The 26,733-nt window shown below is 38.5% G+C and overlaps 2 protein-coding genes across 6 annotated transcripts in view; one reads left to right on the top strand and one right to left on the bottom strand.

Annotated features, from left to right (window-relative positions):
* uggt2 (UDP-glucose glycoprotein glucosyltransferase 2) overlaps positions 1-16,787 on the top strand; it is a 41,669-nt gene extending 24,882 nt beyond the window's left edge. The window contains exons 28-41 of one of the 4 annotated variants that reach the window (XM_086145655.1): positions 425-614; positions 1,189-1,347; positions 1,525-1,610; positions 4,514-4,598; positions 4,839-4,921; positions 5,241-5,264; positions 9,722-9,826; positions 9,921-10,005; positions 11,536-11,718; positions 11,877-12,037; positions 13,447-13,561; positions 13,686-13,802; positions 14,328-14,493; positions 14,653-16,787. In XM_086145655.1, the coding sequence (XP_086001781.1) occupies positions 425-614; positions 1,189-1,347; positions 1,525-1,610; positions 4,514-4,598; positions 4,839-4,921; positions 5,241-5,264; positions 9,722-9,826; positions 9,921-10,005; positions 11,536-11,718; positions 11,877-12,037; positions 13,447-13,561; positions 13,686-13,802; positions 14,328-14,493; positions 14,653-14,675 (1,582 nt within the window). In that variant the 3' untranslated portion in view covers positions 14,676-16,787. Of the gene's footprint in view, positions 1-424; positions 615-1,188; positions 1,348-1,524; positions 1,611-4,513; positions 4,599-4,838; positions 4,922-5,075; positions 5,265-9,721; positions 9,828-9,920; positions 10,006-11,535; positions 11,719-11,876; positions 12,038-13,446; positions 13,562-13,685; positions 13,803-14,327; positions 14,494-14,652 lie in introns of those variants that run through there. The other 3 variants (XM_086145654.1, XM_086145656.1, XR_015106062.1) reach the window with 3 other exon arrangements.
* Positions 16,788-16,823: 36 nt separating this feature from the next.
* Positions 16,824-26,574, bottom strand: dnajc3a (DnaJ (Hsp40) homolog, subfamily C, member 3a). Of its 2 annotated transcripts, none has more exons than XM_086145657.1 (12): positions 26,354-26,574; positions 25,875-25,985; positions 25,659-25,783; positions 25,494-25,568; positions 24,036-24,188; positions 23,781-23,962; positions 23,422-23,541; positions 23,065-23,170; positions 22,849-22,969; positions 18,522-18,654; positions 18,048-18,196; positions 16,824-17,373 (listed from the first exon to the last, which is right to left on the bottom strand). In XM_086145657.1, exons 1-12 carry the CDS (start codon positions 26,433-26,435, stop codon positions 17,228-17,230), a joined length of 1,503 nt encoding a protein of 500 aa, XP_086001783.1. In that variant the 5' UTR covers positions 26,436-26,574; the 3' UTR covers positions 16,824-17,227. The 2 variants fall into 2 exon arrangements, with proteins under 2 accessions (XP_086001783.1, XP_086001784.1); XM_086145658.1 differs by having other exon boundaries at positions 25,497-25,568.
* Between the last annotated feature and the right edge of the window lie 159 nt (positions 26,575-26,733).

Below are 26,733 nucleotides of genomic sequence, written 5' to 3'. Positions count from 1 at the left end.
TATTGAAAAACAAATAAGAGAAACTGATTTATCTGAAGGTAAGCAACATGGAAGCAAGAAACCAAAGCAAACAAAGAATACAATCCTTCATCTTTAACTACCATAAACAGGAGACCTTAAGCTTTTGAAACGATTGAAAAATATATCAAACATAAATATACGTTTATACGAGGTCCCTTGAGGAAGTAGAGAGATAGAAGTTGCCCCTTGCCCAGTAAAGGCGCTATCTTGAGTCTCATCTACAGCAGACTTGCTCTTGAACTCTTAGGTTACCAATTGACTGGCTATGTTTACTGAAACAGCTCCAAGTGAAGTCTGTGAAAAATAACACATTTAATTACATTAAAGTCCGAGGAAGATTGTAATCACATTACAATTAGATGGTCAAGTGCTTACATTTCAATCTGCTTGTATCCCCTTGCAGTTTTTACTCATTTGTCTTGGAGTCAGATGTGATGTTCCTGGCCAATGACACAGTGTCTCCGGGACCAGTTGCACGCTTTATGGATGTCCCTGAATCTCCACTTCTCACCCTTAATATGATCACACCGGAAGGCTGGATGGTGGAGGCTCTAAGCAGCCCCTATGATCTGGATAACATTCACCTCCAAGAGGTATCCTCTGTTGCTATGGTTTATATTTGGTACCCAATCCCACTTTTCTCAACTAAAGTTAAGGACAGAGTTCTTAAAGACTTGAAACCAAGACAGTGCTAGGCATCTTAAACTAGAAAAGAAATATAGCCTTGGTCTCCCTTAATTCTTTCCCCACAGGAAAACTTTCCCACTGTGATGAATGTCTTAAAGTATTTGAAAAACTGCATAATTGTTCCTGTGTCTTTGGACAGATGGTAATAAAAGTAAAAATGAATTTCTATATTGTGAACCTACAATTTGATTGTAGATATATTGTTATCCTACACTTGATCATCATTCTAGATTCTTAATGGTTGTCAGAAGTGCAACAAGAGCAATAATGACAGCTATGCACATGTATATAAATCAAAAAGTCTAAATACAATTTTTTCCTGTCAACTATAGCAATATTATTAAACACTGAAATTCTCCCATTCCTTTATTTATATAGCGTGTTTGGTTAATGTACAGTAAAGAAGAACAAAGATGCCTTTTGACAGTGAGTTAAAGCTAATTTGAGTTTGTTAAATGTTTTACATGGACTTGATTTCAGGTGAACAGGCTTGTCACAGCAGAATACGAGCTGGAACACCTCTTGCTGGAAGGCCATTGTTTTGACCTGTCAACTGGCCAGCCTCCGCGCGGACTGCAGTTTACTCTGGGCATGCATCGGGACCCGCTCATGTATGACACCATTGTCATGGCTAACCTGGTCAGCAGCCCAACCTACTTCATAGAGATACCGAGACAGTTTCATGCTCAGTGGTAGAGTTGATAAATAAAATGCAATTGTAGCCAAACATTAATAGTGGATTTTCTGCAATGAGGCAATGATGGTGAGTGATTTAATTCTTGCAGAGGATGTTAATCCCTTTTGAATCCACAATAGGGGTATTTCCAACTGAAAGCCAATCCCGGGGCCTGGATTCTGAGATTACGTAAGGGAAGATCAGAAGATATATATCAGATTCTCACGTGAGTGTGCCCTAGTATTTTATCTTTTAATCCTACACTCTTTTCCATTTCTTCTGTATTTTAAATACAGTATACAAGCATTTAAATATATAAATATGTGAACACATATATGTGTGTGTGTGTGTACACACACATTTTAAAGTACTATGTTGCCTTTCATTGTGTATCATTGACGCCATGATAAATCGCATACGTACTTGTGCATTTTATCGATTACGTTTTTGAATTTTTGTGGGTTTTTTTTTTTTCAACTTTTTCTTTTTCTGGACATGGAATGCTATTGCAGCAGTGAAGAGTAAAAGGCATGTTATACACAGCCAACAGTGATGCAGAGAGAGATGATCCCAATGTCTTTCATGTCAAATTTTTGTCCTCAACAGCTTCCAAATGGAGGTTTAGATAGAAACATAGATGATCTACAGTGATGAGCTGCCTTTCCACCAAAGCAATAAAAATCTCAAGTACAGTACCATCTTAACACAAACAAGCCTTTGCTGATTTTACTAGAATCAAGCCTTGCTCCTCAACGGACACTGGTACAGTGCAGGGAGAGCAGATCTTTCCACAAAGAGGCAGCTCAACTAACTAATGCAATCACTGCTGAAGTCTGGGCTCACCAGTTTCTTCACAGCATTATTAGTGTTCTTGTTTTATCTCTGTCCAGAACAAATGATGGATGAATCACAGCCGATTATTGTCAGTGCCCTAGATATTTTCTTGATCAATTGACAGCAAAGCGTCAAGTGTGCATGTGTGTGTATGTCTAGGTGGCTTAATCAGAGGCTCAGGATCAAAGTTGTTTTCGGCTTCCTCTGTTTCATACTGGTAGCTATGAAACCCGTCACTATGGTAACATGGAGAGCTGCTGACACTGTAGCAGCCCAAGGTTTTGATAAGTGCAGGGAGTTGTGCTGTACACCGAGGGGAAAGAGACAGGTAGGTGGGAAGGGGTGCTATTAAAAAGAAGACAGATTGAAGAGATGATTCAGCTGGTCACCTGCCATGCCATCCACCTCAGACTGCAGTACATCAGCAGCAGAATGTGTTTTAGTTTGGAAAGCGTAGGTGTCAGAACTCTATATACTAGACTTGTGCGTTGGTGTCATCTAATTTTTCCAGACAAATAGAAACTGTAATGTGCTTTGGTTGGTTTTATGCATTTTAACAAAATTCTTCCGCTTTTTTTTTTTTTTAAATCTGACCTTTTTGCATCCAAGAATTTGGGGGCTTATTTTGTCACTTCCAACCACAGCATGTCACAACATGCCACAGGACCCTGATCCCTCTTTGTCACTGACTACACTGACAACAGCTTAAATCCTACTCATGTATACATGTCTTTCTGCGCTTTCTGTGTCTTAATGCACAAGTGTTAATGTTCTTACAATCACAGATACTTTCCTCTCTGGCCCTCCTCACATAAGATTTAGGACACATCCAGCCCTTGGTTCCTCTGGAATCATATCAGACAACTCAAGATTTATTCCCCAATCCTCCAGGTGAAGCTAAGGGGTGATGTCATTTTTCACCTTGGCAGTGTCATTATTCTTGTGGTTAGCGGCTCTCTGCTCTGGTTAGGTGGCTGATCAGAGCCAAGTGGGAAGAATCTGTGCACTCCAATCCCGGAGCCTCCGTTTTTCCTTTCCCGCTGCGTGCCACAGACGCACATTGCCCTGACAGCAATGATTGAGATGACCAGCTTTGCTCTCCTCAGAGAATGGATATAGATTGATCCCTGGTGCTTTTCAACACAAACCCTAAAGGCGAAGTTGTACTGGTGACAGCTGAGGGGCCAAAACACTAGCTGCACTTGAGCTTAGAGGGGAAAATGCAGTTTGTGTTCCATGCATAGTGGACATTTATCATCGTGATCAGGTTAGATTTTTTTTTTTTTGTCTTTCACAAAAAATGGGGTCATAATGAGTTGCTGTGCATCACAGCCAATTGTTTATGTTTGAAGTTTACTCTGTTGTTTTACATTCAAGCCACATAGATCACAACTGGTTAAGTACATTCTAAACAGGTCAGAACAGTCCTTAAACAATTGTATTTGCTGGCCAGTGTTATGTAATCAATACAGCCTAGGCTTTCTTATTAAACCTACCAATATATACAGTTTGCTGGGAAGAAGTAATGGATTAAATAATGGGACAGTGATACCAAACAATAACGCTAGGTAATGAATAAGGTTGGAGTACAAACCCAGCAGCTATGCTTGTGGCCACATTTTAGTATGCATACACACAAGTCTGTCCGAAGGTCACCTTTCAAAAAGATAAAAAAGATTAAAAAACTCTGTACTATTCACCTGATATTTTAACTTTGAACAATTGTGTGATATCAAGCCTAAACACAAACATGTCAGTCGTCACTTAAACAAGAAGGCTGCATAAATCTGCACTGTGAGCAGGTAGGCGGTGGTTATTGTTGATACAGTGCTGTAAATGGCTGCCGCAGATAAACCAATGTACAAAACAGTCCCCCCACCTCAAGCTGGTTTCAGTTGGTGTTTTTTTTTTTGTTTCATTTAAGCTCTTCAGAACATTCAAAAATGGTTACATTGACTGATTTCCTCATGAGTGCTGTTGTAGAATTTTATTTTAATGGATCATACGTGAAGCTATTGTTGAAATGTGAACGATGGTTCCAACTAATTCTGCCATTTGCATCTGTATTGTTCAGTGAAGCACAGTGTTCACAGTGATCTTGACATGAAATTTAATTTAAAAAAACACTTGTTTTATTCAAAGGAATTTCAATTAATTTTACCTTTATATTTGCCAGTCAGCATGAAAATCTGACACTATACAATTGTATATAAAAGAAAATGAGACAACACCCAGTCACTTAGCATACTTCCATACTTGTTGACTTCCATGTTCTCTCTCTTCTTCCATTTTTAGGCATGATGGAACTGATTCCCCAACAGATGAAGGAAATGTCGTTGTTTTGCTTAACAGTTTTCATAGTAAGATCATCAAAGTCAGGGTAAGTGTGTTTTTTTAAGTATTTTACTTACAACATATCTCTCTCTCTATATATTTATACGTGTCAGTGTGTATTAATCCAATTAATCTTTGATCATTAATCAACCTATATTGAAAGGATTTTTTTACGGTAGTTTATCATGGACAGTATTTCACACATCAAGACTTGAGGTAACTGAAACTAAATTGCATAGATCATAATGACACAAGTATATAATTTTAATTTCTTTCTTAATCGCAGGTCCAGAAAAAGGCAGAGAAGATGAATGAAGAGCTTTTAAATGAAAATAGTGAAAGCAAAGGCCTCTGGGACTCCATAGCAAGGTTTGTGCATTATACTTGACCAATGCAACTACCTGTGTTTTGATTTTAGTTGATTCAAAACACAACTTGAACTTGTCGGCTGCAAACCTGTGGATAAATGATGTGGGAATGTGCTGATGTGTCTTCTGTGGTCAATTATACATTGTGATTTCAGGAGATCTCATTCTTCCCCTGGATCTAGACTGCAATATTATGCTGTAAGATCTAGTCTTGCAAAAAATATGTGCTTCTGTAGGTATGTGTAAGTGTGTATTGCTGTTTTTCCCAGCTATTCTAACAGTGTGATCCTGTCTCCTTACTTAATGCTTGCTGTTTGAAGTGTTTGGAGCACTTTAGAGAAAAGGTAGGCTGTGGGGTTGCAACTTATTTAACACCATTTGTCAAATCTGTTAGCATACAGTGTTCATTATTTGATTTCAGTTGCTTTGCTAATCACCTAAATTATGTTGTGAATTATATTTTCCATTACTGTTTTTTTTCTTTTTGTCTAAATAAGATATACCAATGGTGTAAACCAATCTCATTCATCTTTTATTTATCCATTTATTTCCTCACCATTTTGGATATCCAAAACTGCTTGTGCAAGCACCCCTCATTATTTCACAACATATCACGTCCTAAAGCTAAGCACTGGAGGTAGAAGTCTTAAACGTTTTAGCTGGTATTAAGCTTTCAAGTTTGGTCACGTGCATTACATTAAAAAGTGTGTACATCACATTGCTCAGATAATTAAACTTGGTTATTGGTAGTTATTGGCAGTATTCTGTTTAGGTGCAAGGTCCATTTTGATGATCATGACTGAGAACTAGCTAACCTAATGAATTATGACGAAAGTATATTTTTGAAGCTTTTTGGCGATCACTATCTTGTAGCTTTGGGCTCAGAAGTAATGGGTTGATCAGCCAAATACCCTCAAATCAAAGAACCTTGTGACACTTGACAAATAAATTAATTTTTAACATTTATTTAACTGTAAATGGTACTAAAATCATGCTGCAAATAGGCTGGACATTAATAATTGAGCGTTGTTTACAGATACTACTAACCATATCAGGAAGTTTGTCATGTTTTCTATCGCTATATAATCTGTTTTTCATCCTTGGAGTTTCTGTCTGTAAGACATCAGAAAGAATTCCTGTTTTAGGCACTACCACTTGAGCTTCATTTTCCATACCCAAATTTTTATAGTCTTGCATAGAATATTTCAGTAAAATAATGGATAACTTAGCTTTTGTAATGAATTAATCCTTAAGTCTCTCAAATTATATGGGAAAGGAGGTCACTAACATTCTGTCAAAGTTCAGTGTTTTCTGTCACGCAGGAGCATATTGATGTTGGTGTCTACCAGACATTATGTATATATTGTATAGTTCCACACACATAAAATTGGCTGAAAAATGATTTTCTTCAGAGAATAATTTAGAAACAAAGGAGAGAGCACTACATTCCTGTCCTGCCCTCTGAATATGCAGACCCTGAATTTCTCTACTGCACAGCAAAATACTCACTTACCCTTTTCTAGACATCATGTTACTTATGCCTTTTAGTCTCTCCATTGCATGTAGAGCATTTATTTCCATGCCTGACATTGGAGTCTGTCCATGTGTCCACATCATGAGAGAGTACTTTTCCTTCTCACTTTGAAAGGGGAAATAAAAGCATCTATTATTTCTGTAAGCAAAAACCAAATGCATTTCTATTTTTATCCACTGTTTTCTCTCTGCAAGTGTTCAATCTGCATGCGAGGTAAAATCTTCATAGGTGTGCAAATGTGGAGTTCATCTGAGTACAGGATTTTAGGTTGTGTTTAGCTGAATTGCCATTTTTTTCCAGCAATAACGTTTTTTTTCTTATCAAAGGATTATGAGTGATCTTGCTGGATTATTCACCTAAAATAATGGCAGGTAGAGACAATCAGATCCACCCTGGTGCTCAAAAGAAATGAAGAGTAACACTTTGTTGTGGTAAACTTATTAAAGTCAGAATACAAATATAACATTTTAACTATAATTGAAACTGAAATTGAAAATGAAGTGCTCATGAACTGAGGGCCTAGAGTTATTCACATAAACAAGGCCTGCAGTCTTAAAGTACTGTTTGCTGTTTATCAGTTAAGAAAGACAAGTTTATAACTGCTAAAGGATCTTGAATGTTTCAGTGTGCACTTGGACCATCTATCATACATAAATTTGGTGGGCCCTGCAAATCAAGATGTGTTTATGCCCCAGACTTCATTTGTAATCTCTGAGTATATTGAGGGATTTATTGTAAAGGGTGGGACAGAAAGCCATTTATTGATCCAACACCAAGAATTAGTGAGGCAAACCCATGCATCAGTAGGCCTCTGAGTCTTGTGTGACAGGGATTTAAAAATTGTCCCATCTTTAAAGGAGACTTTATCTCTGTAGAGCAGCAATGAGCATAAGAAAACGCTTTCTGTTTCTCTGTTTTGCTTTCTTCTTTGTAGTTGGCTGGAAAGTAGATAAGCAAAAGCTACCGTCTGTTAATATTTTGATCCTGAAAAACTTTGAGGGTTTAAATCCTTTATGCTTCCGATAAGGATCTCTTGCATTAGAAGCCCACAAGGTTAGAGAAGGCATGTTACCTTTGTGTGGAATTCAGATTTTGAATAGATGCTGCTATAGGGGTCCCGCATTTCTCATGTGGTAGCAGGAGATTTATTTGAATGTTTGACATAAGGCACATTTTCTTTAGTTGGTTTTGGATTGAAGTTGATTATTTTTCTCTGCCACAACTGAATCTTATTGCCTATTTGCTATGTGTTTTCTTTATGAGATCTAGAAGATTACAATTGCTTTGTCTGTTGCATGTTCTTCCTGGGGTTTAGTGTGGGCTGAGGGAAAATAAGTGATATTCTTGCTAAATTGACCACATGGCCCTGGGCACAACCAAAATGCAGTTGGGATGTTTTTTTGGTGGCGAGTTAAGGTGAATGTTGTGGATCATAAATGGGATTTTGCTCAAAGGAATTCCATTTTTATATGAAATACTTCACTATGTCGTTAATGGAGTGCCACACAATACTGTGTATAGCATGAAAAACATAGGATGTTGAAAGTCTGGAGTGCATTCACAAGTAAAGGTGATATGTGCCTGCCAAGCATATGTAACAGAACCGGAGTTGTGTCTGGTTGATGCTTTTCATGCCTCAGGATTTAACCAAAGCTTTGCAGATCCTTCCAGATGTGCGGATTATCATAAGCAAGTAAGTCAGATGTGATGTAGGCATTCCACTTACTGTTTTTTTTTCCGTTTCTGTTATATGCGTGTCAGTGAGTTACATAAAAAGACAAGAAGAGAAAAGCAGTGCTATACACCTCCATCTTCCTCACTAACATCGCCCTGGAGACTAGGGTATGATTTTACTGAATATAAGACATGGTCCTCTTCCGTCATCAGCAGCCTTTAGAGACAAGGACGCAGTTCACGCAGTTCAAATACTGACATCTACGCTCAAGCAGACAACCTGAAATGTGTCCATTGAATGATCCTTGTATCACGACCCATGCTATAGCCATTGATCGAGGCTGGTTATATGTTGAATCATTCAGATGCCCTGAATTAATGATTATTTAACTAACATACTAAAATGACCTTTGGTTTGATCCCTATCAGAAATCTGTAATGTTTTCTTGTAGCAAATCTGGTGTCACAGTGTTACAGAGGCTATATGTGGGAGTTTATTTCATGTTACACTGTGACAGCAGAGGTGTGGTCAGAAAACACTACAGTTGTATTGTTTGGAAGGTTATTTTGTCTAGGCCAGAACCTACATTTTATGTTGAGATATTCCATTTAAGAGGGCATCTGAATGCATTGACAAACGACCAGTCTCTATCAATTGGCAGTGGGTCATGCCCTAAGTCGACATCTAAATATTGAAAACTACTGGATCTGTTGTAGCTCTTTTATTAGCTAGTAGGTTAACTGCTGGGATGTCAACATGAGATAGACCACAATGGCTGTAAGAGATTTCCAATGGGTTGAATGTGTTTGCAGTGATGGTTTGTGTTATTTCAAGCATTTCAATTTGCTCAGTTCACCATTGTATGAGGTTTATTTATACAAATTGTACTTTTACAAGCACCAGCTTACAGTGTAAACTTGATAGTCAAGTTCAACTTTGAGCTTTATTCACTGTGTTAAGATTCATGAGGAATAAAAACTGATTCCAACCGGCAGCTTTCATTTCTTTTTTCCAAGCTGTATCATTCAATTTCCACTGCCGAGGTCAGGGCTCCTCTAAGGAGGAGTGATTCTTTTTATATGTATGTATATGTGTGTCCCAGCTGAGTTAAAAAGGCTGGGATACAACTCCATCAGACTAATGGCAGCAAGAAATAGCAAATAAGTGTAGTTACAGAGTCAAATGTGGATAGAATTATTTTTAGGCACAACTTGGGACGTAGACCTGGGGTCACAAAATGAACCCGATTGGTGATGAAAATTTGCACTGTAATTTCAGTATAAGATGCCTTTTCTGTCTGCTTTCTAATGGAAATTAAAGCTTTTTCTTGAAGAGTAGCCACGAGATGTCAATGTAATGGCTTGCAAGAGCATTGCTATTCCCTTTATTACATTGAAAATAACCCTCAGTTTCCTGCACAACAGTGCAGTGTTAGTTTGAAAGAGGGTTTTTTTTTCATCCGCTGATTAAAGCTTTATTATTCCTGGTTTACTAACTTTTGCGTGCTGCTAGCTTAGTTGTAATTCACTGTCAAGTTTTGAAAAGCATCAGGTAATCAAAACTCAACAGACTTGTGGGCTGTGTTTTAATAGCATCACAGGTGGTGGCTCCAAAAAGGACGAGGGAGGGAAGAAAGAAGACGATGTCTTGAATATCTTTTCTGTGGCTTCAGGTCATCTTTATGAGAGATTTTTGAGGTGGGACACTTCCTCGTTTTTTGATTCTGCAAGTTACTTTACTCTTATTCCCAATCCAGGCTCTTACCATTCACTCTTTCTGTCTCTGTTCCAGGATAATGATGCTGTCTGTCCTTCGGCACACCAAAACACCCATTAAGTTCTGGTTTCTTAAAAATTACCTCTCTCCTTCATTCAAGGTACTTTCTTTGCTCTATAACTCCCATTGATGCCCCCCACACCTTTTACAAGAACTTGCAGAGCAAACATTTACATAAGTAAATATAATGACTAATTGCCTAAAATTCTCTAATTCTTGAGTTTAAGTGAAACATTTTGGTCAGGAATGGTTTTGCTTTTTTGGTGTTTTTGTTTTTTCTAAAAAAAACATTCTAATATGTAAATGTATCTACATTGTGTACTTTAATTATCCTTTTGTCCAGACTTAATGTCAAAACAACAGCATCAACAACAAACAGCATTAGTGTAGAATGTGAAAACAAGATTTCAAAAAGACAATTTCAACTCACTTACATGGTACTTTCTTTAGAGAATGCCTAGTAAACTTCGTTTATTGGATGAAATATGAAGGTTTACCTCACCTTCAAAAAGCTTCGGCATAACAGTTTGAAACTGAACAAGTCTTTTTTTTTTGGAAGAATCAGTTTTAAGCTATTAACAGTCATTATTCAAATCCTAATAAAGGAAAGGACATAACAGTGATACAGTACATTCACCTTCTGAAATTTTGAATGGTCATTATTTATTTTGAAAACTTAGCAACTCAACAAAATAAAACTAATGCCCATCCATTGAAACTGTTTTGCTTGCTGAAATAACTTTTCCTGCCGACAGTGGTCATTGATCAGCAAAACATTTTTGTCCAGCGGGTAAAGTTGTGTATATATATACTTGAGTAAGTCTAAATGTCAGGTGGTCAGCATATTTTATCACTGTTTGGTCCATCTTTGCATCAGTGTTTTACCAATTTAATGATTCTTGAAATTTATAGGCAAGCAAAACTAGCCCACAGTGCATCTCTGTTGAAAGTACATCTACATTTGCCTGTAAGGAACATCTAACATCCTCTACAATAGCCCTGAGGTCCTTCCTTTTGAGGAATATAATGTTCAGTTTGTTAAAGAGAGGGTCTGACTTGTTTCAAAGACTGTTTTTGGAGGCTGAAATACACAGAATTCTCACTAACATCAAACACATTACGTGGCTTTTGCATTATTCTGTTAGCTTTGTTTATGGGTATCCAAATAGATTTTCTCTTTCATGTTTAAAATAGTGTAGAACTCTCTGCAGCTCACCATTATTTTTATTAATTACCAGAGAATATTTTATAGGGTAATATGTGGTAGCTTTGTGTCATACCATTCTTAGACTTAGGTAACAATAACCAGCTTATTTTTGCCAATTTCAAGTTCTTTACTGTCTGTAAGCAATTGTGCTGTGACCAATTATATGATTATCTAAAAATACATGTAATCCATAGCCAAGAATTTAGACCGAGATCCAGGTCTGAATTTTGAGTGTGAAATTACAGTTCACTGTGTAGCACCAAACAATGTGATATATAAAAAAATTAAATAAAAAACATATCGGTTATTCAGTATACAGTAGCCAGTGTTTACATCTACTAACTGTCATTCTTTTAATAGTCTTATAATTTCATTGATTTAATCCTTGATGTAGTATTTTTTTTTTTTTTGCTGTCTGGGTAGGAGACCATCCCTCACATGGCAAAAAGGTATGACTTTCAGTATGAACTAGTCCAGTACAAATGGCCACGTTGGCTCCACCAGCAGACGGAAAAGCAGCGTATTATCTGGGGATACAAGATCCTATTTCTGGATGTTCTGTTTCCCTTGGCTGTTGACAAGATCATCTTTGTGGATGCCGACCAGGTGAGGATCAAATTGAACTGAAATGGAAAAGTTGCTGTGTGCAAATGTTGGAGGGAAATGGAGAGACTGCGTCCCAGTCGTAGTTTGGAGTTTTAACACAACTCAAATGTCATATGTCCCTCTCCCTTGTACATGCCAATATCCTTGCCCTCTCCCAGATAGTTCGGGCTGATCTGAAGGACTTGAGGGATTTGGACCTGGAGGGCGCTCCATATGGCTATACACCATTCTGTGATAGTCGCAGAGAGATGGAAGGCTACCGCTTCTGGAAGACCGGCTATTGGGCGTCACATTTAGGGCTCAGGAAATATCACATCAGGTACACTCCGATGGACTGCAGTGAGATGGTTTATGGCAAAAAAAAAATTCAAATCTTGACATGGAACTGATATTTACCTGTGTGTGTGTGTGTATATACATATTCTATATTTAATAATGCAATTGTATTGTAGTCCCTTTCCTTTTTCCTCCAATGCCTCTGTTCTCATTTTTTGTGGAAATGAATGTAACCTCCACCTTCAGAGACAGGATCCACAATAAATCCAAGCAGTCTAAAATATTAGCATTCGGAGCACTCTGTTCCGACTGCGACCATTCCCTGCCAGGCCATTCATAGCAGGTAGTCAGTTGGGGACATTTGGGACTTTTTTGTACTCTGCAAAACAGAATAAAGGAAGGCTGTGCTGTAAAACCTCTGAGGTGGAATATACGGGAAAATAATTTTGTCCTCTCAGTATCATCTACCCAGACATGGGTTTTTCTGGCAAAAAAAAATCATTGTTTCAGTAATTCCCTTTTTTTATTTTAACAAATGACTTGTTTTCTGAATGGAGGAGGATAGAGTATGCAAAATTATTGAATCACAGTTAAAACACAGAAAAAAAACCTCAAGTTTTATTTGAGTTTGTCAGAGATTTGGATATGCTCTATTCAGAGGCCTCTTGAGACATCTAAATGAGGGTTAAGAAAAAATTCACGATAATTACCATTTAGCGCACCTGAATATACGCCGCACCAGAAGAGCTTATCGTTTTCTTCGTTCACAGTAATTTCATTGGTCCAATGTGACGAGGCTAAATGTCTTGGCAACATGAAGCACGAGAGCCCTAAAAAAATCGATAAATTAGCTGCATTATTGTTAAGTCGCAGCATTCAAAGCGTATGAAAAAAGTAGCAGCTTATAGTCCGGAATTAACGGTAAATCAACTTTTCTTATAGAGATTTGACTGTGAAAAATTAAAATACAGCTATTGTATTTTCTTCCAGTTTCCATCATGACTGGACGTCCTAATACATTTTGATAGATGTTTTCAGAACCTATTGGATACTATACAAAAATATATAGAGATGTTTTATGGATTTCTTTTTATTTTACTTAATTTTCTTAGTCTTACTGCGCTGGTTAATCAACTGACAGCCAGTAGCTGAACAGCAAGCAGAACTTTCCACTGTCACCGGGTGATGTGGAGGGAAAGGAAAAGTCAGGGAACTACAGTGATTAGATCAGCTGTCAGTCTGCTACTTAGCTCTGCGGGGAAGGAGAAAAGCAGTGAGGGTGAACGAGGATCTGAATCAGTGAACAGTCTGACTTAAACCTGTTAAATCTACAAGGCATTTTAGGTGTGCTCACCTGGAGAAAAAAAAAAAGCTCCTTTTGTTATCTTTGCCGTCATTCTATTAAGTGATTTACCGTGGATGAGCTTATTTTCTTTCTCTCCTTCCTTCCAGTGCCCTGTACGTAGTAGATTTGAAGAAGTTCCGTAAAATTGCAGCAGGGGACCGATTACGAGGCCAGTACCAGGCCTTGAGCCAAGACCCTAACAGTCTGTCCAACCTGGATCAGGTAACGCAAACATAAGCCAGCTGCGTTTTATTCTGCAGAAGACATTCTCTTGGCTTCTTCTCAGGAAGTGTATTTGTTTTTACAGAGCACCTCAAGCTAGGTATTTTCTTTTTTCAAATTTCAGGACCTTCCAAACAACATGATCCACCAAGTGGCCATCAAGTCTCTTCCTCAAGATTGGCTGTGGTGTGAGACCTGGTGTGACGATGGGTCCAAAGTCACAGCCAAAACTATTGATCTGGTGCGTTTAGTTCTGACTTAAATAGTATAGGTGTTTGATCGTTTAACTGATTTCCATATTTATTGTCCTGGACCATGGTTGTATACCAACACTCCACTACTTTAGTTATCTTTGCTTTTCAAATAATGTCTGCTGCTTAAGATATGTTTAAAAGCAAACAGTATCTACTGTGACACAGTGAAGCAAGAGAATACTCCCAGCCCCTAATGTCCATGAGGTACTTGGCATTTAGGAGACAACAGAGAAGCAATTGTGTAGTCTCCTAATCTAATTTTAAGAATTACTGGACAGGCTCCAGTAGACTGGAATAGGATCCCACTTGGTAATTCAGACACAAGACATGAGCTAATGTCCTTTTAACAGAATTGGAAATCAGATTAGGTTCAAATGCCTGCCACAGACAGTGCTGGGAATGACAATCTGGGGAGGAAGTAGCACTGGTGGCGTGATTGATGTGTTGTCTTTTTTTTTTTTTTTTATTATTATTATTTATCTATTTTTTTAATGTATTTATTTTTGCTGCAGTGCAATAACCCGAAGACCAAAGAGCCAAAGTTAACTGCCGCCGCAAGGATTGTGCCTGAATGGGTTGACTATGACAATGAGATTAAACAGTTACTGAGACAGCTTCAGTCTGTGGAAGACCAAACTACACAAAGGCAGAATCCGTTGCCATCAAAACATAAAAAAGGTGAGTAAAAGCCAAAAAAGACACTTTGTATCTCCAGATGGCTGTCAGACTTTGCAAGTAGCCATTTGTATAATCACCGCACTTTCGGCAAAATCTTTCGTCCTTACCCTTGGGTTCATTTTCAATGATCTCTCTATTATTTTCCCTCCTGCACTGTAGACAACCGCCGTGATGAACTTTAGTGTCTGCCAGCACTGTTGCAGAGGAAGAAGGCAGCACCTTGTGTGCACAATTCAACTGTGAAGGTTGAAGACAGATGTCATCTTAACATAGCCAGAGTGTTACATCCCCAGGCAGCAAAGATGGGATATTTTCAGAGAAGCCATATCTGCCTCTGCAGTCAGTATGTATTACAAAATCACTGTGCAATGCAAGTGTTAACAGCCAACTGTGAACTCATATTGTGTTGTGAGATCTCCAGCTGGAGATTAATGCAGGAGGTAAGCATGAGAAAAAAAAAAAGATACGGGGAGGGGGGTGGTCAGACTCGCAAATTTTCCCATACATGGTATCAGCTCAACTTGTTTCTGCATGGGTTACTTATAGTACCAGAAATGTCAGTTTCAGCGTTGGTGGTTTTCACTGCGATGTCTCCTGACACGACTTTAAATTCACTTCACGCTTTCAATGTTTAACAAAAAAAATATGTCATTTGGTTTCTGAGTTATCACAATAAGGAGAAAAGAAAGACAACATTCCATTACCGCGTCTGTTTTTTTTTGCTAGAGATGAGGAGAGCAGTTTGAAGTCTTAAAAACATCACTCCTGAGATGATTTTCTCTCTGAGGTTTCAGTAATCAAATAGCACATTGGCCATGAGTTAAACCTCACGGTGAGAAGGTCCACACATTTGTCCTGCCAACCTCACTTCAGACACGACTTCTAAACACAACTGTTTGATGAACAGTATTCTCCCATTAGACAATCAGATGTTACTGCAGCCTGGGTCTCTGTAGCGTGTCGTCAGCTGTGGCCTCAGAAGTCAGGTAGTGAGGTCTGAATCCCATTGTGAAGCTGTCAGCCAACTCAAGTTTCCAGGATTCAGCTGTTTGCCTCCATTTGGCTGTAGTAGAATTTGGTGTGCAGCCATGAAGATGGTCAGCAGTTCTGTCACCAACCTGAGCTTTGAATACCGTTAAAAAGTAGCAACACAGCGTGCGTGTCGGGGAATTTGTCATGGATGTTCTCGCTGCAGGTTGAGCTGATACTATTTATGAGATCTGACTTATTAGTTTGCGCTGGAGAATACATCGTTGGTAAATATTGCACTAATGAAATATGCAGCAATTCAAAGGAAGGAGTTTGTCATAAATTCTTTTTATGTAAAACTTTTGATGTCTCAATATCCTTAATTTGACATTCTGAAGGCACTGAAATATCAAAACCAAAGTGGATATTGGATCTTTGCTGCTGTTTGAACAGCAATGAACGAAGATCAGTTTGAAAATCCTGCCCTAACAATGATTCTGAAATTACTGCTTAGCAAGACAGTATGTCAATGTTCTGTGCAGTAGACTCTGTACTACTGACGTTTGAGTAATCCAAAGATTTGAAGTTGGTTGTAAGGTTAAATTTATCTTTGAACTTTTAAGGCTTCCAAAAATATAAAATAAGTGAAGAGAAAAGACAACAATGACTTTGACATAAAAAAATATATAAGAGGTTGCCAGCTACTCCCTATATGTTTAATAATGAATTATCGTCAAACAAATATCACAATTGTAAAGAAATCGTCCCCAGTTGTGGGTGGGATTAAGTGTAAAAACATTCACATGTGTCTTTCTACAGTTGTGTAGCACTCAATTGTTTCTGGTCAAGTAACACAAGAGAATAATCCTTATTTGCACAGTAAAAGCCATGATTTGTGAGTTTTTTACAGGACGTGAAATAATAACAGTATTTTTATATGTTAAATACATTCAACTCAACTCAATTCAGCTATTTTGAGTTTCATTCTGCATCGAACCAACATTTTAATCTCAGGAACAACACAGGGGTTGCTGCTTGACTGAGGCTCAGAATCCAGTTAAGTACTTTTTGTCTGTCTCAAGTCAATGAAATGTGGGTGTTCCCAGCCTGCACTGTGCTATGTCAACTCTAAATGTTTAAGTTAATGTGGTGGATGAATAAATCTTTGTAACAAAAGTTATTACAAAAACTGTTTGTGGAATCAGTAATGTGGTCAGTAAATGTGATCCTTACTTTTCTCCTCATCTAAAACCATTTTTCATTTTTAGGGGAAAAAATTAGACGTAAAGCTATTATTTCAAAAGGCACCTCCATTCCTTTTCCCCCAGCCTTAAACAGCAACACTTTCCTCTTTAGGAATTAAATGTACATAAATAGCTCTTTATTTACAGTTGAAAAAAATTCCATTCATATAAAAATAACACTGTACCTATGTACAAATCAATTATTTCGAATGGATGTGTAATTTAGAGGATACAATACATGGGGGATGTAACAAATCACTTTGGAATCATGTCACTTTTAAAGTTCACATCTGCTACACAGACGGCAGTTACTTATTTGCATAGCAAAAGACCTTCCCCGAATGGAATTTAAAGTGGTGAAATTCAACACCTGAGAAAGGGCAAGTAGCCAAATCACCATTTAAGTCACAACTTTATGAGGCTCTTGGTAAGAACAGACATTTCTTATGCCAGTATTTTGCCCCGTTAACAGAAAGGAAAAAAAAAAAAAAAAAAAACTCCTCTCCTGCATGTGAGCGTCCTTAATTGAAGTTGAATTTAAAGTTAAAAGACCCAGAGCCAAACGGATCGAAACCTTGGAAGCCTCCACGGGAATAATGATGATGGTGACCCTGCTGACTCTCCGGGTCCATCGGGTCTTCCCCGTGATCAAACTTGGTTCTCATCTCTAGAAGACGGGACAGAAAGACACGTGAACACAGAACAACTCTAACACAATACATATTCATGTACACCCACTGAAATTGAAATGAAGCCCTCAAGCAAGTGTTTTATTACTTTTTAATGATTGCCCAGAAAAGACTGTTAATTCTGTTACAAATTCATTTTGCAAGGGCAAACAAGAGAAAAACTAATTCTAAACTCGTCACTAATAAGCTCCTCGTTTCCAATCGATGTTAGATATGATCTTTCAGGTCATAGATGGATCCCTGTCTGCAATGGTTCCCTGGAATTTGACGCAAAGCTGCATGGGACTAACTCTTTTAACAGTTTCTCAAACATTTGCACAGTTCTCGTGACGTGGTTGAGTCGTGACCTGGGAATCCATCCAAAGATATTGCAAATTTTAACTTAATTTTATAAAAAGAATATATTTAAAAATATCTGCGAAATACATTGAAACTTTTTTGGCAAGGTTTTTTCTAATCACAAACTCACATCATTGATATTTTAATAATTCCGCTAATCAAACAAAAAAAAAGAAAAGCAATGTATTCAGTTTTTGAACCACCCTGGGCTGCTAAGAAAGGTCCAATATTTGACAGCAGACTAAAATGAATTTCTTTCTTTGTTCGATAAAAAGGAATTCCGTGACTTTTCACGAAACCTGCAGGTGTGTACCTGGGTCTGTAAGAACCTCTTTGGCCTGAGCAATGTCAATGAATTTCTTCTCTGCCTTCTTTTTCTCCTCTGGATCCTGGAAGTTGTCCGGATGCCACTGTTGTGCCAGCTTCCTGTAGGCTTTGATTATCTCTTTTTTCTCGGCAGTTCTGTGATCATAAGGAATATAGATTCGAAACAACTGCAGGTATTAGCAGAATTATATATTCTATATTATATATATGATCTGTTATATCAACATAATATGGATTTAAATATGCAGATAAACTTCACTGGGAGCGACTCTTCTCCCTTTAGCTTGAACTATTTTAAATGGTCAGGAACGCCTCTGAACTCCAGACTCCAAACATGTTGATTAAACAGATTCTAGTACAATCCATTTGTGAAACACCAGCCAGAGAAGCGATTACATTGCCCTGTCTGAACTGCACCACCTGAAATCAATATATATGAAATTCTGTAACCAGTTCTTACCTCTTTACTCCCAAGATTTTATAATAATCCCGCTTCTGAGACTGCTTGAGTAGGCGCTTAGCTTTTTCCAGATTATCTTTGATTTCGCGGTCGTTCTCACTGTGTTTGGCAGCAGCCTCATAGTCCTTAACAGCTGTAAAACAAGGATGCGGGTGAAGGTAGTGAGATAAATCGGGAGTAGACGAAAGGCCTTCTTTCAGTGGAAGAAACACATGGTGAATTACAGCCAGAGGAATTACAAGAATCCTTGCGTGCTCAAAGTCATATTCACCCAGATGAGGAACAATACAGCAAAGGTTGGCTTTAAATTCTTTGGACAAGCAGGAGAGACTGTATTCGTTTTCAAAGTCCTTCCCGACTCTTTTCCGTTTCCCTACATTTTTAAATGTATCCTCAAACACAATTAATCATTAACCGCCGACATACAAAATTATTCAACAACTCTTTTCCTATCACAAATGTATGACTTTATGTGGACACACCTCAAAAGAAATCGAATATGACATTTTGTCACATTAATTTAAGGCCAAATTAACTCTCTCATTATTTTTTAATCTATTATTTCTCTCCTCTGACATTCAGGTGGCATAGATTAAAATGCACTTGAATGAAGGCTGTGAACCAAATATGGAAGTTCATCATGAATCGTTTCATCACGGGTTTCTTTCAGATCACTCCTCTAAACCAACGTTCTATGCAGTAAAATACTTTATTCGACCAGTACGCTCCGACACCTTAAGATCAGCTCCGGGCTGTTGGCAAGAGCACGTTTGAGTAGCTCGGATGGTTGTTTATGCTGTGAGGTGTTCGGAGGCGAATTAATACCCCCATGGGGTCTGATCGTTCAAAAGCTCACGGGGTCTGCTGTTCCCACATGTCGATGTGTTCATGCCACTTAATGACAATATACAGCTTCAGCCATCATCTCCTGCGGTTGCCAAGCGGATGGGATGCTCGCTGTTATTACACTGAGGCTGACATGCCTGGAGGGAGGCTGGTATTAATTGAGTTTAATTGGGCTTGTGTAATGTTTTTTCTTTTTCTCTATTTAAATAATCACATGTTGGGGACCTTTTTTCTATTCAGCTAGTGTCAGTGAAAAATCTAGATGGTGACATTAGGGACAAAATGAGAGCTTTTGTTGACTGTTAATGAAGCTGCTGCTATCAATCATGATACCAGCAGAAAACAGTAGGGAAGGGTAAATGAGCATAACATCATGGTTGTCCAGCATTAGAAAATGTGCACTGTGTATGAATTTATCAAAATGTTTTTAAATGAAGTGCATATTAGCTCTTCAGTCTTAAGACAGAAAACCAAAGAGTATAACGTAAAATCTAAATTACCGGTACATGGATTTTAATTGGTTACATTTTCTGAATCCCTGTCTATATTTTAGCGTCTCACACTGTCACTGGCTGTTAAGACGCATACATTAGAATCACTGTCTCAGGAAGCTCCCATGGATCTTAAAATATTAAAACCAGGAGTTTCTACAAACACCACATGCTTGCTTTTGAAGATTTGATAAATGCATGTATTATTTAAGCTCTTTCAAAATATATTCATGTGAGTTAAGACACTTCCGTTTGATGAACCCCATCAGAATATAAGGACATCTTGGTCAATGCTAGCTCAAACTGATGAGACATAACTGGATCTTTCTGCTCTCTTAAACGTCAGGCTGGTATCTCAGAATCATGCGTTTCTAGGTTATGCACTTCAGATCAATAAAACCGTAAGAGCCTAATAGATTGTAAACCGTCGACTGAAACTGAAGGTATTGGCTCGTCTGGGTTTTGGGTGCTTCACCTCAGGGATCCAGTACATCTTTGTTCTATAGCACCTTGTTTTCTTTCTTTGTACTTTCTAACAATAACAATGCAATAGTAGATTCTCTTTAAAGCTTTCATGTATGGCATTTGAACATAACTGACATGGAGACTGCAAAGATATTTTCCTACTATCCCGTGTTTCACAATTCCCTAATTTTTAATGATGATTTTGAGATTTCTAATCCTATGACTAATTTTCCATGTTTGTAGATATAAATATCTAACAGGGACAATGTATATTGAAAATACCTCAATACTGACAGAGAATGCAGTCGCTGGCAACTGTTAAATGGCTGTGACAGGCGCAGCATGGGGCAAGGGGTTAGAGCGGTCGTCCTTGGAACTAAACATTCCTGGTTTGATTCCTGGTTCCTCCTAGCCTGTTGAAGTGCTGTTGAGCAAGACACTGGACTCCTAACTGATCCCCTGGCGCTGTTCCTTAGCTGCCTTTTGTTCATGGTGCATCCATGATGGGTTTAATGCAGTGGTTAAATTTCGCTGATGTTGAGCTCTAAGTATAATTGCATTTGACAATCAAGGCATTTCTTCTTTTCTAAACTGATCATGTCAAAGAAAGAAGCAGTCGCTTTCGCTAATGACTGCCTCAGCTTAATATTCTTTAGTGTAATATTAAATAAATAAATGAAATTGTTAAGAAAAAAGAACCAGAAGCCTGTACCTCTGAGAAAATGCTGCAAAGAAGTTGGGCTTTATCTGGGCTACAGCTCTAAGTTGTCAAACTGGAGTTGTTCTGAGGACTGATCAGTGAAATACTCAGATAAAATCAAATACCAGACATGTTAGCAACAAGATCTGCCGAAAGTAACAAAGTAACAATAAAATAGACATTTTCAATCACAACAAAATGTCTCTCACCGCAAACCAGCAATACCATTTAAATTTCAACATAATCTGTGACATAACTTGCCGCTTTTAAGTATTATCTGGATTGGAGAGCTCTGACAGGGCAATGCATTTATGTAATTTGCCAAATATTTGCCAAGACCACTTGCTGTGTCTCTCATTTTCCATCTGTTTTCTATGACTTTTAGAGGGGTCACTTATTTTTCAGATTTCCAAGGATGTGTAGAAATCCTACATTCTATGCATAGTTATATTGGCATGCAGTATTGTGTTAATTTCACATTATCCAAATAAAGAAGAAAATAGCTAAATGTGTCTGTACTGCTAACAAAGTAGTAACTTGAAATGGGTAAAACTAGCTTTACTTTGATAGTTTTTGTCAGACAGGGGCAGGTGCCTGTTAGTTCACTTTTTGTGCATATATTGATCAAAATGTGAAAGGTATATATTGTCAATAATTGTTATTTCATGTCACAAACAGAGGGAACAACAGCTTTATATCTTCCACATATGTACGAACTATATACATGTACTGAACTCGCGTAACAGCACACGCGTTCTGTACACAAACGCATCAGTGGTTTACTTTAAATGTCAACCACTCTGAAGGAGAGTCATGAAGCAGAATGAGGAAATTTTCTAAATACATTCATCAGTTGTTTATGCCAGAGTAACCAAACAGCAGAGGACAGGGAGAATGATAGGTGGGGGAGAAATATTCCTGGGGATTTCACCATCTGCCATCATTAGAAGTTCTGCGCTTTTACAACAGATAGGAAAAGGCCTGCACTGCTGGCATTGGCTTTACTAAGATGGAGAGTGCTGTGTGTCCACATGTGTTTTGGCACTGCTGTGGAAAGAGGACTCTCTTTACAAGCTAATTATATAAAATTCTGCATTCTGCATGGTTCAATCATCAGTGAGGGACAACACTACTGCCTGATTTCACCAGACCTTGTTTATTTCTGTACGTATACCTCATTTGATTTTAGGAATGATACAAAATAAATACGAAGGTAAGTACACGCCTACTAGTAATTCTGATTTTGCTGTTATTGATGTAATGTGATGATTTGGTTGTTACAAAAAATGTGGTAACGAGGCTTGCATTCCGTAATCACACAATGTTATGTAACTCTCGCCCAATTACATTTATTTCAGTTTTCTTTAATAAAACAATCGAAAGAATTACATGATGCGTCTTTGATTAAAAAAAGTAAGTTTCCTTGTACATAGGTAGACTTTTAAGGACCCCTTGTGTCAGACTAGTGTTATGACAGCAATTAGTTGAGCCTTATGTGTTTAAAATATTGGCTTATAAAAACATACAAATGTGTCATGTATTTTTATTTCATTTAAGTGGTTTTCCTCAGATGTAAATGATCATAAAACAATGGGCAGAATATTGTCAAAAAATTGGGGAGGGTAATCCGGTAAATCTATTCTCGGGGCAAACATTTGATATCCATTACACCTCTATTTGTTCTAAAATGTCACTATTGATTGTCTAAATTGTATGATAAAGTCCCTACTGGAACAGGATGGATGGAAGATAAAAGCAAAATTATTTTGAAAATGAAAACAGAAAGAAAAACAAGCTTAAATGCTTTAAAAGTGCTCAGGCTTACCTTCCTCATACAGTTGTTCTTGGATGTAGGCCTCGGCCCTGCTCTTTAGCACATTCATGTTGTCTGGATCTGATTGAAGGACCTCACTACACACTGAGATGGCTCTGGTGGCTTGCTGGCTCTGCTCAAAATAAGAGTGCAAAAATGGCAATAGAATATACTGCCTTATACATCAGTTACTGCATCTTAAGCAGTGGGAGGGGTTGGGGGCCCTACCTGTGCCAACGCATAACAGATGCGCTCCTTGGCAAGTATAGAAAAATGGAGAACATTGGGCTCGGTCTTCATCACTGCCTCATATTTGCTGACTGCGTCTTCATACCTAAAGTGCAGATAGGTGTGTCAGCATTTGGTCACTCACAGCAGAAGGCGACGTGGCAGTCAAAAAAAAAAAAATCCAGGCAGTTCTGTTTTGTCTTTTAAAAGTGGTATTCCATGTGTCTCAAATATGTTATGACATCCATTTACATTAAGACAGAATTTAAGTGCCTCAATGTCATTATATATTTACAGGGACAGAAATGCAAGGGCAGACACACGCATACATACACACACATACACACACATACACACCTCTGCTCTTGGATGAGTCCCTCGGCAGTCTGGATCTGCTTATTGAGCTTCTTGACCTGCTTGTAATGGCTGTAGCACTGCTTGTGATCTGGATCCAGCTTCAGGCATTCACGCACTTCACTACAGATCAGAGGAGGAAGGCAAAAATTAAAGGCAGGTAGGTTTAAAACATGATTTAATGTTAGCCATATCACATGTTTGTGCCACATTCCTAACCTGTATCAAGTGTGTGTGTGGGGGTGGAAAAAATATATATAAAAATAAATAAATAAATCACAAGAACACCTTGCAGTAGTATACACTAGTATATAACAAATGCATATCATGCTTTCTGAAACCAAACTGACTTTTGGTCTTACTTGAGGGACATTTCATGGTCTCCGAGGTTATAATGAATGGTGCTGAGTTTGTAGAAAGCCTCAGTATTATCGTTCTTTAACTTTGAGCAAACTTTAAGGTCGTTGATGGCCTTCCTCATCTCTCCCATCTGAATTAAACACTCTGCTCTCATCTCACGTGAGGTCACATCCCAAACGCAGGTCTGTAACAAGCAAACAATACATGTTTAAAAGTAATTGGGAAAATGAGGCATGCTGACAAGGTGCCACTCTTACCTCAATGATAGAGTCAAGGTTGGCAGCAGCTGTCATGTAATCTTTGCTGTTGAAGCTACTGTGAGCCTGGGCCACTAGCCGCTGGATTTCATCAGACTTTATCAGCTGATTGTGGGCTTCATTCTCTTCTTTCTCATTGGGTCTGGAATTTAGCTGCAACAAAGCAGAAAGTATCAAGAAATCGTGGTCATATATTATTGCAACTGGAGGAGAAAGACTAATAAGAGGGAGGCTTGCATTGAGTATGATGAGGTCTGGAAAAAACTGAACCTGGGCCTTATATTTCAAAGATATTTGTACCCCCTTTGCTTCTTGAAACTGATGCATATCTCAGCAGGGCTTAGTATTTCCTTTACAAATGATGCTACGATTATTCTGATCATGGAAGTCACGCTATTCACAAGACCAGTCTGACCAAAAGGCACACCCACAACAAAGAGCTGGCTGCCCTTTACTGTTCGCTGCAAGCTCAGCTCAACGAGGGAAATGCATGAATATGATGAATTACATTTGGTCAGTATTCCGGTCCATTGAAGCAGCAGGTGCTGGACTTAAATTTCAATTCCAAAGGCCTGTGGCTTATTGTATCCATTCATTAGCCACCAGAGGTTGAACATTAAAGCATACTGCTGTTATTAATGCCTTGCAGGTGTATGCTTTTGCCAACCCTCATTACCCTGAGATCTGCCATTAAGTAACTGCCAGAATAGTGGTTTCCATAGCATTTCCTTGAGTTAAGCTGAACATTCTCAAGGGACTTGTACATAAACAATTCAAAATGACAACACTGTTTGGGACTCAGAGAGATAATGAACTTAAACAGGACTGATGTCCAACCTACATATGTAATACTATATTAAAATGCATTGGGTTGCAATGGCAAAGAAATACAGACCACAAGGTCTACAGACAAACCATATGTCTTTGACACAGAGTGGCACGCTCTGCCTTCAACCACCTGAGAGAAACGAAGGATATCCACAACAACACATTAAAGTGGAATTGAACAACTAAAACCAAAAAAACCTTAGCACATTCACACCCTCTGGTAGATTTGTAAAACCTTCCTATGAAATGGTGATTCTATTTTAAAAAGCACCTCAAAAGGATTTCTTGAAGGCACAATACAGTGTTCATTCAATGGCATTTATATTATCATCATCACATAACTTAAGGCCAGGTTCATCCTGTTCTAAAAGATCTTGAGTCGCACATCTGATTGCAACTGTCTTTGAATAGTTGAGCCTGGCCTTTAAAGTTACATATTGCAAAAGACTTCAGGGGTCACCACAGCCAATCAACTTCATCTGTCTAATCGTATTCTCTGTGCCAACTGTAAATTTGAAAGAAAGAAAGAAAGAAGTAATGGTGATGATTTGAAAACATTTCTCCAACCAGAAAATCAGCCACCAGGGTAATTTTCTTGCTTGAGATTGCTTAATATCAAGTGGAACTTACCACCTTCTTAAAGTCACTTTCAGCTTCATCAAGTCTCCCCTGCTTCAGGAGCACATTTCCCCTTTGCATACGTGCCTGTTGAAAGATAGCTAAAATTAAATGCATTTGATCCTGGGAGCCTGCATTATACATGTATTGCCAAATTATGCACTAAAAACCACTCACAGATGTGAAGTCAGGTTTGAGTTCAATAACCCGACTCAAATCTGGCAGTGCTGATTTTGATTTTCCCATTGCTAGATATACGGTAGCTCTCCTGTAGTAGGCCAAGTAATTCTTGGAATCACCATCTGATAAGACAGCAGGAAATGATGAATATAAATATACATTACAAAGCCCACTTACAATGAAGTAACCTCTTCCAAAAAGTGTATTTCTTACCCACAGCAGCATGGAAATGCGAGAGGGCATCAGCTAGCTGTCCAGCTGCCAGCAGTTTCTTGCCCATCTCCATATGATTGTCCACACTTCCTTCTTGGCCACATTTCACCCCTGAAACACACACATACACATGCTTTTAACCAGGTTCATAATAATACAACATATAACCTTGTTTCTTCTGCTTTCTCTTACTGTGCTGAACGACCAACAGGGACAATCACGGGTAAAATAATGCTTTTATCTTGATATAATTAAATGTACTTTGAAGATACCTACCCACAGCTTGGACTCACAAACTGCTAATGAGAAATTGGCTGGTGTATGCTAACAGAGTTATCAATAAGCTAACTGTAGCCTTGGGTAGATCCACAGATATCAGATAAATTACTGCTAACACACCACAGTAAGTTAAGTAAGGTAAAACTGGTGAAGTGAATGACCGGTTATTAGCATTCGTTTTCCTTCATGTAGTTTCTTACCTTCGTGTCGCATGTAAATCAAAACAAGAACATAGGGGACGTAAGTCAACACACTGTGAGCTATTTGGTCGATTGAAACCATGGCTGGTTTTACTTAAAACACGTCCTAAGTCGTTGCGCCCCTCTAAATATTAAATTTTAACTTATATGTCGCCTAATTCGAAGAGGTCCCATGTGTTGACAGCTAGTCAGCATTGCCTCCGAGCTCTCAGCAGGGACCACGGCCGAGCGGCGAACTCGAGCGCCGGTCGTGGGTAACGCTGATTGGATGGCTCGCTGGGAAGACCCCGCCCCCCGCCGCCGGATCAACAGCGAGGAGCCACGGCAGCACAAGGTTGGAGGCGTGCACGAGCACACGAGCACGCGGATTTACAGTCCCG

The sequence above is a fragment of the Fistularia commersonii genome, chromosome 4, assembly GCF_037954325.1.
Source record: "Fistularia commersonii isolate RoL2024-O1a breed Wild chromosome 4, RoL_Fcom_v1.0, whole genome shotgun sequence".
In the NCBI taxonomy this organism is placed as follows: Eukaryota; Metazoa; Chordata; class Actinopteri; order Syngnathiformes; family Fistulariidae; genus Fistularia; species Fistularia commersonii.
This window is presented reverse-complemented; position numbering and strand designations above follow the sequence as displayed.

Bases quoted from the DNA above. Each gene is read 5' to 3' on its own strand.
- dnajc3a (XM_086145657.1), bottom strand. From the start codon at position 26,435: ATGGTTTCAATCGACCAAATAGCTCACAGTGTGTTGACTTACGTCCCC. The intron at 18,655-22,848 runs GTAAGCCTGAGC...CTTGTTTTACAG, and splicing joins AGAACAACTGTATGAGGAAG to CTGTTAAGGACTATGAGGCT. The intron at 18,197-18,521 runs GTAAGAACTGGT...TTATGATCACAG, and splicing joins AAAATCTTGGGAGTAAAGAG to AACTGCCGAGAAAAAAGAGA.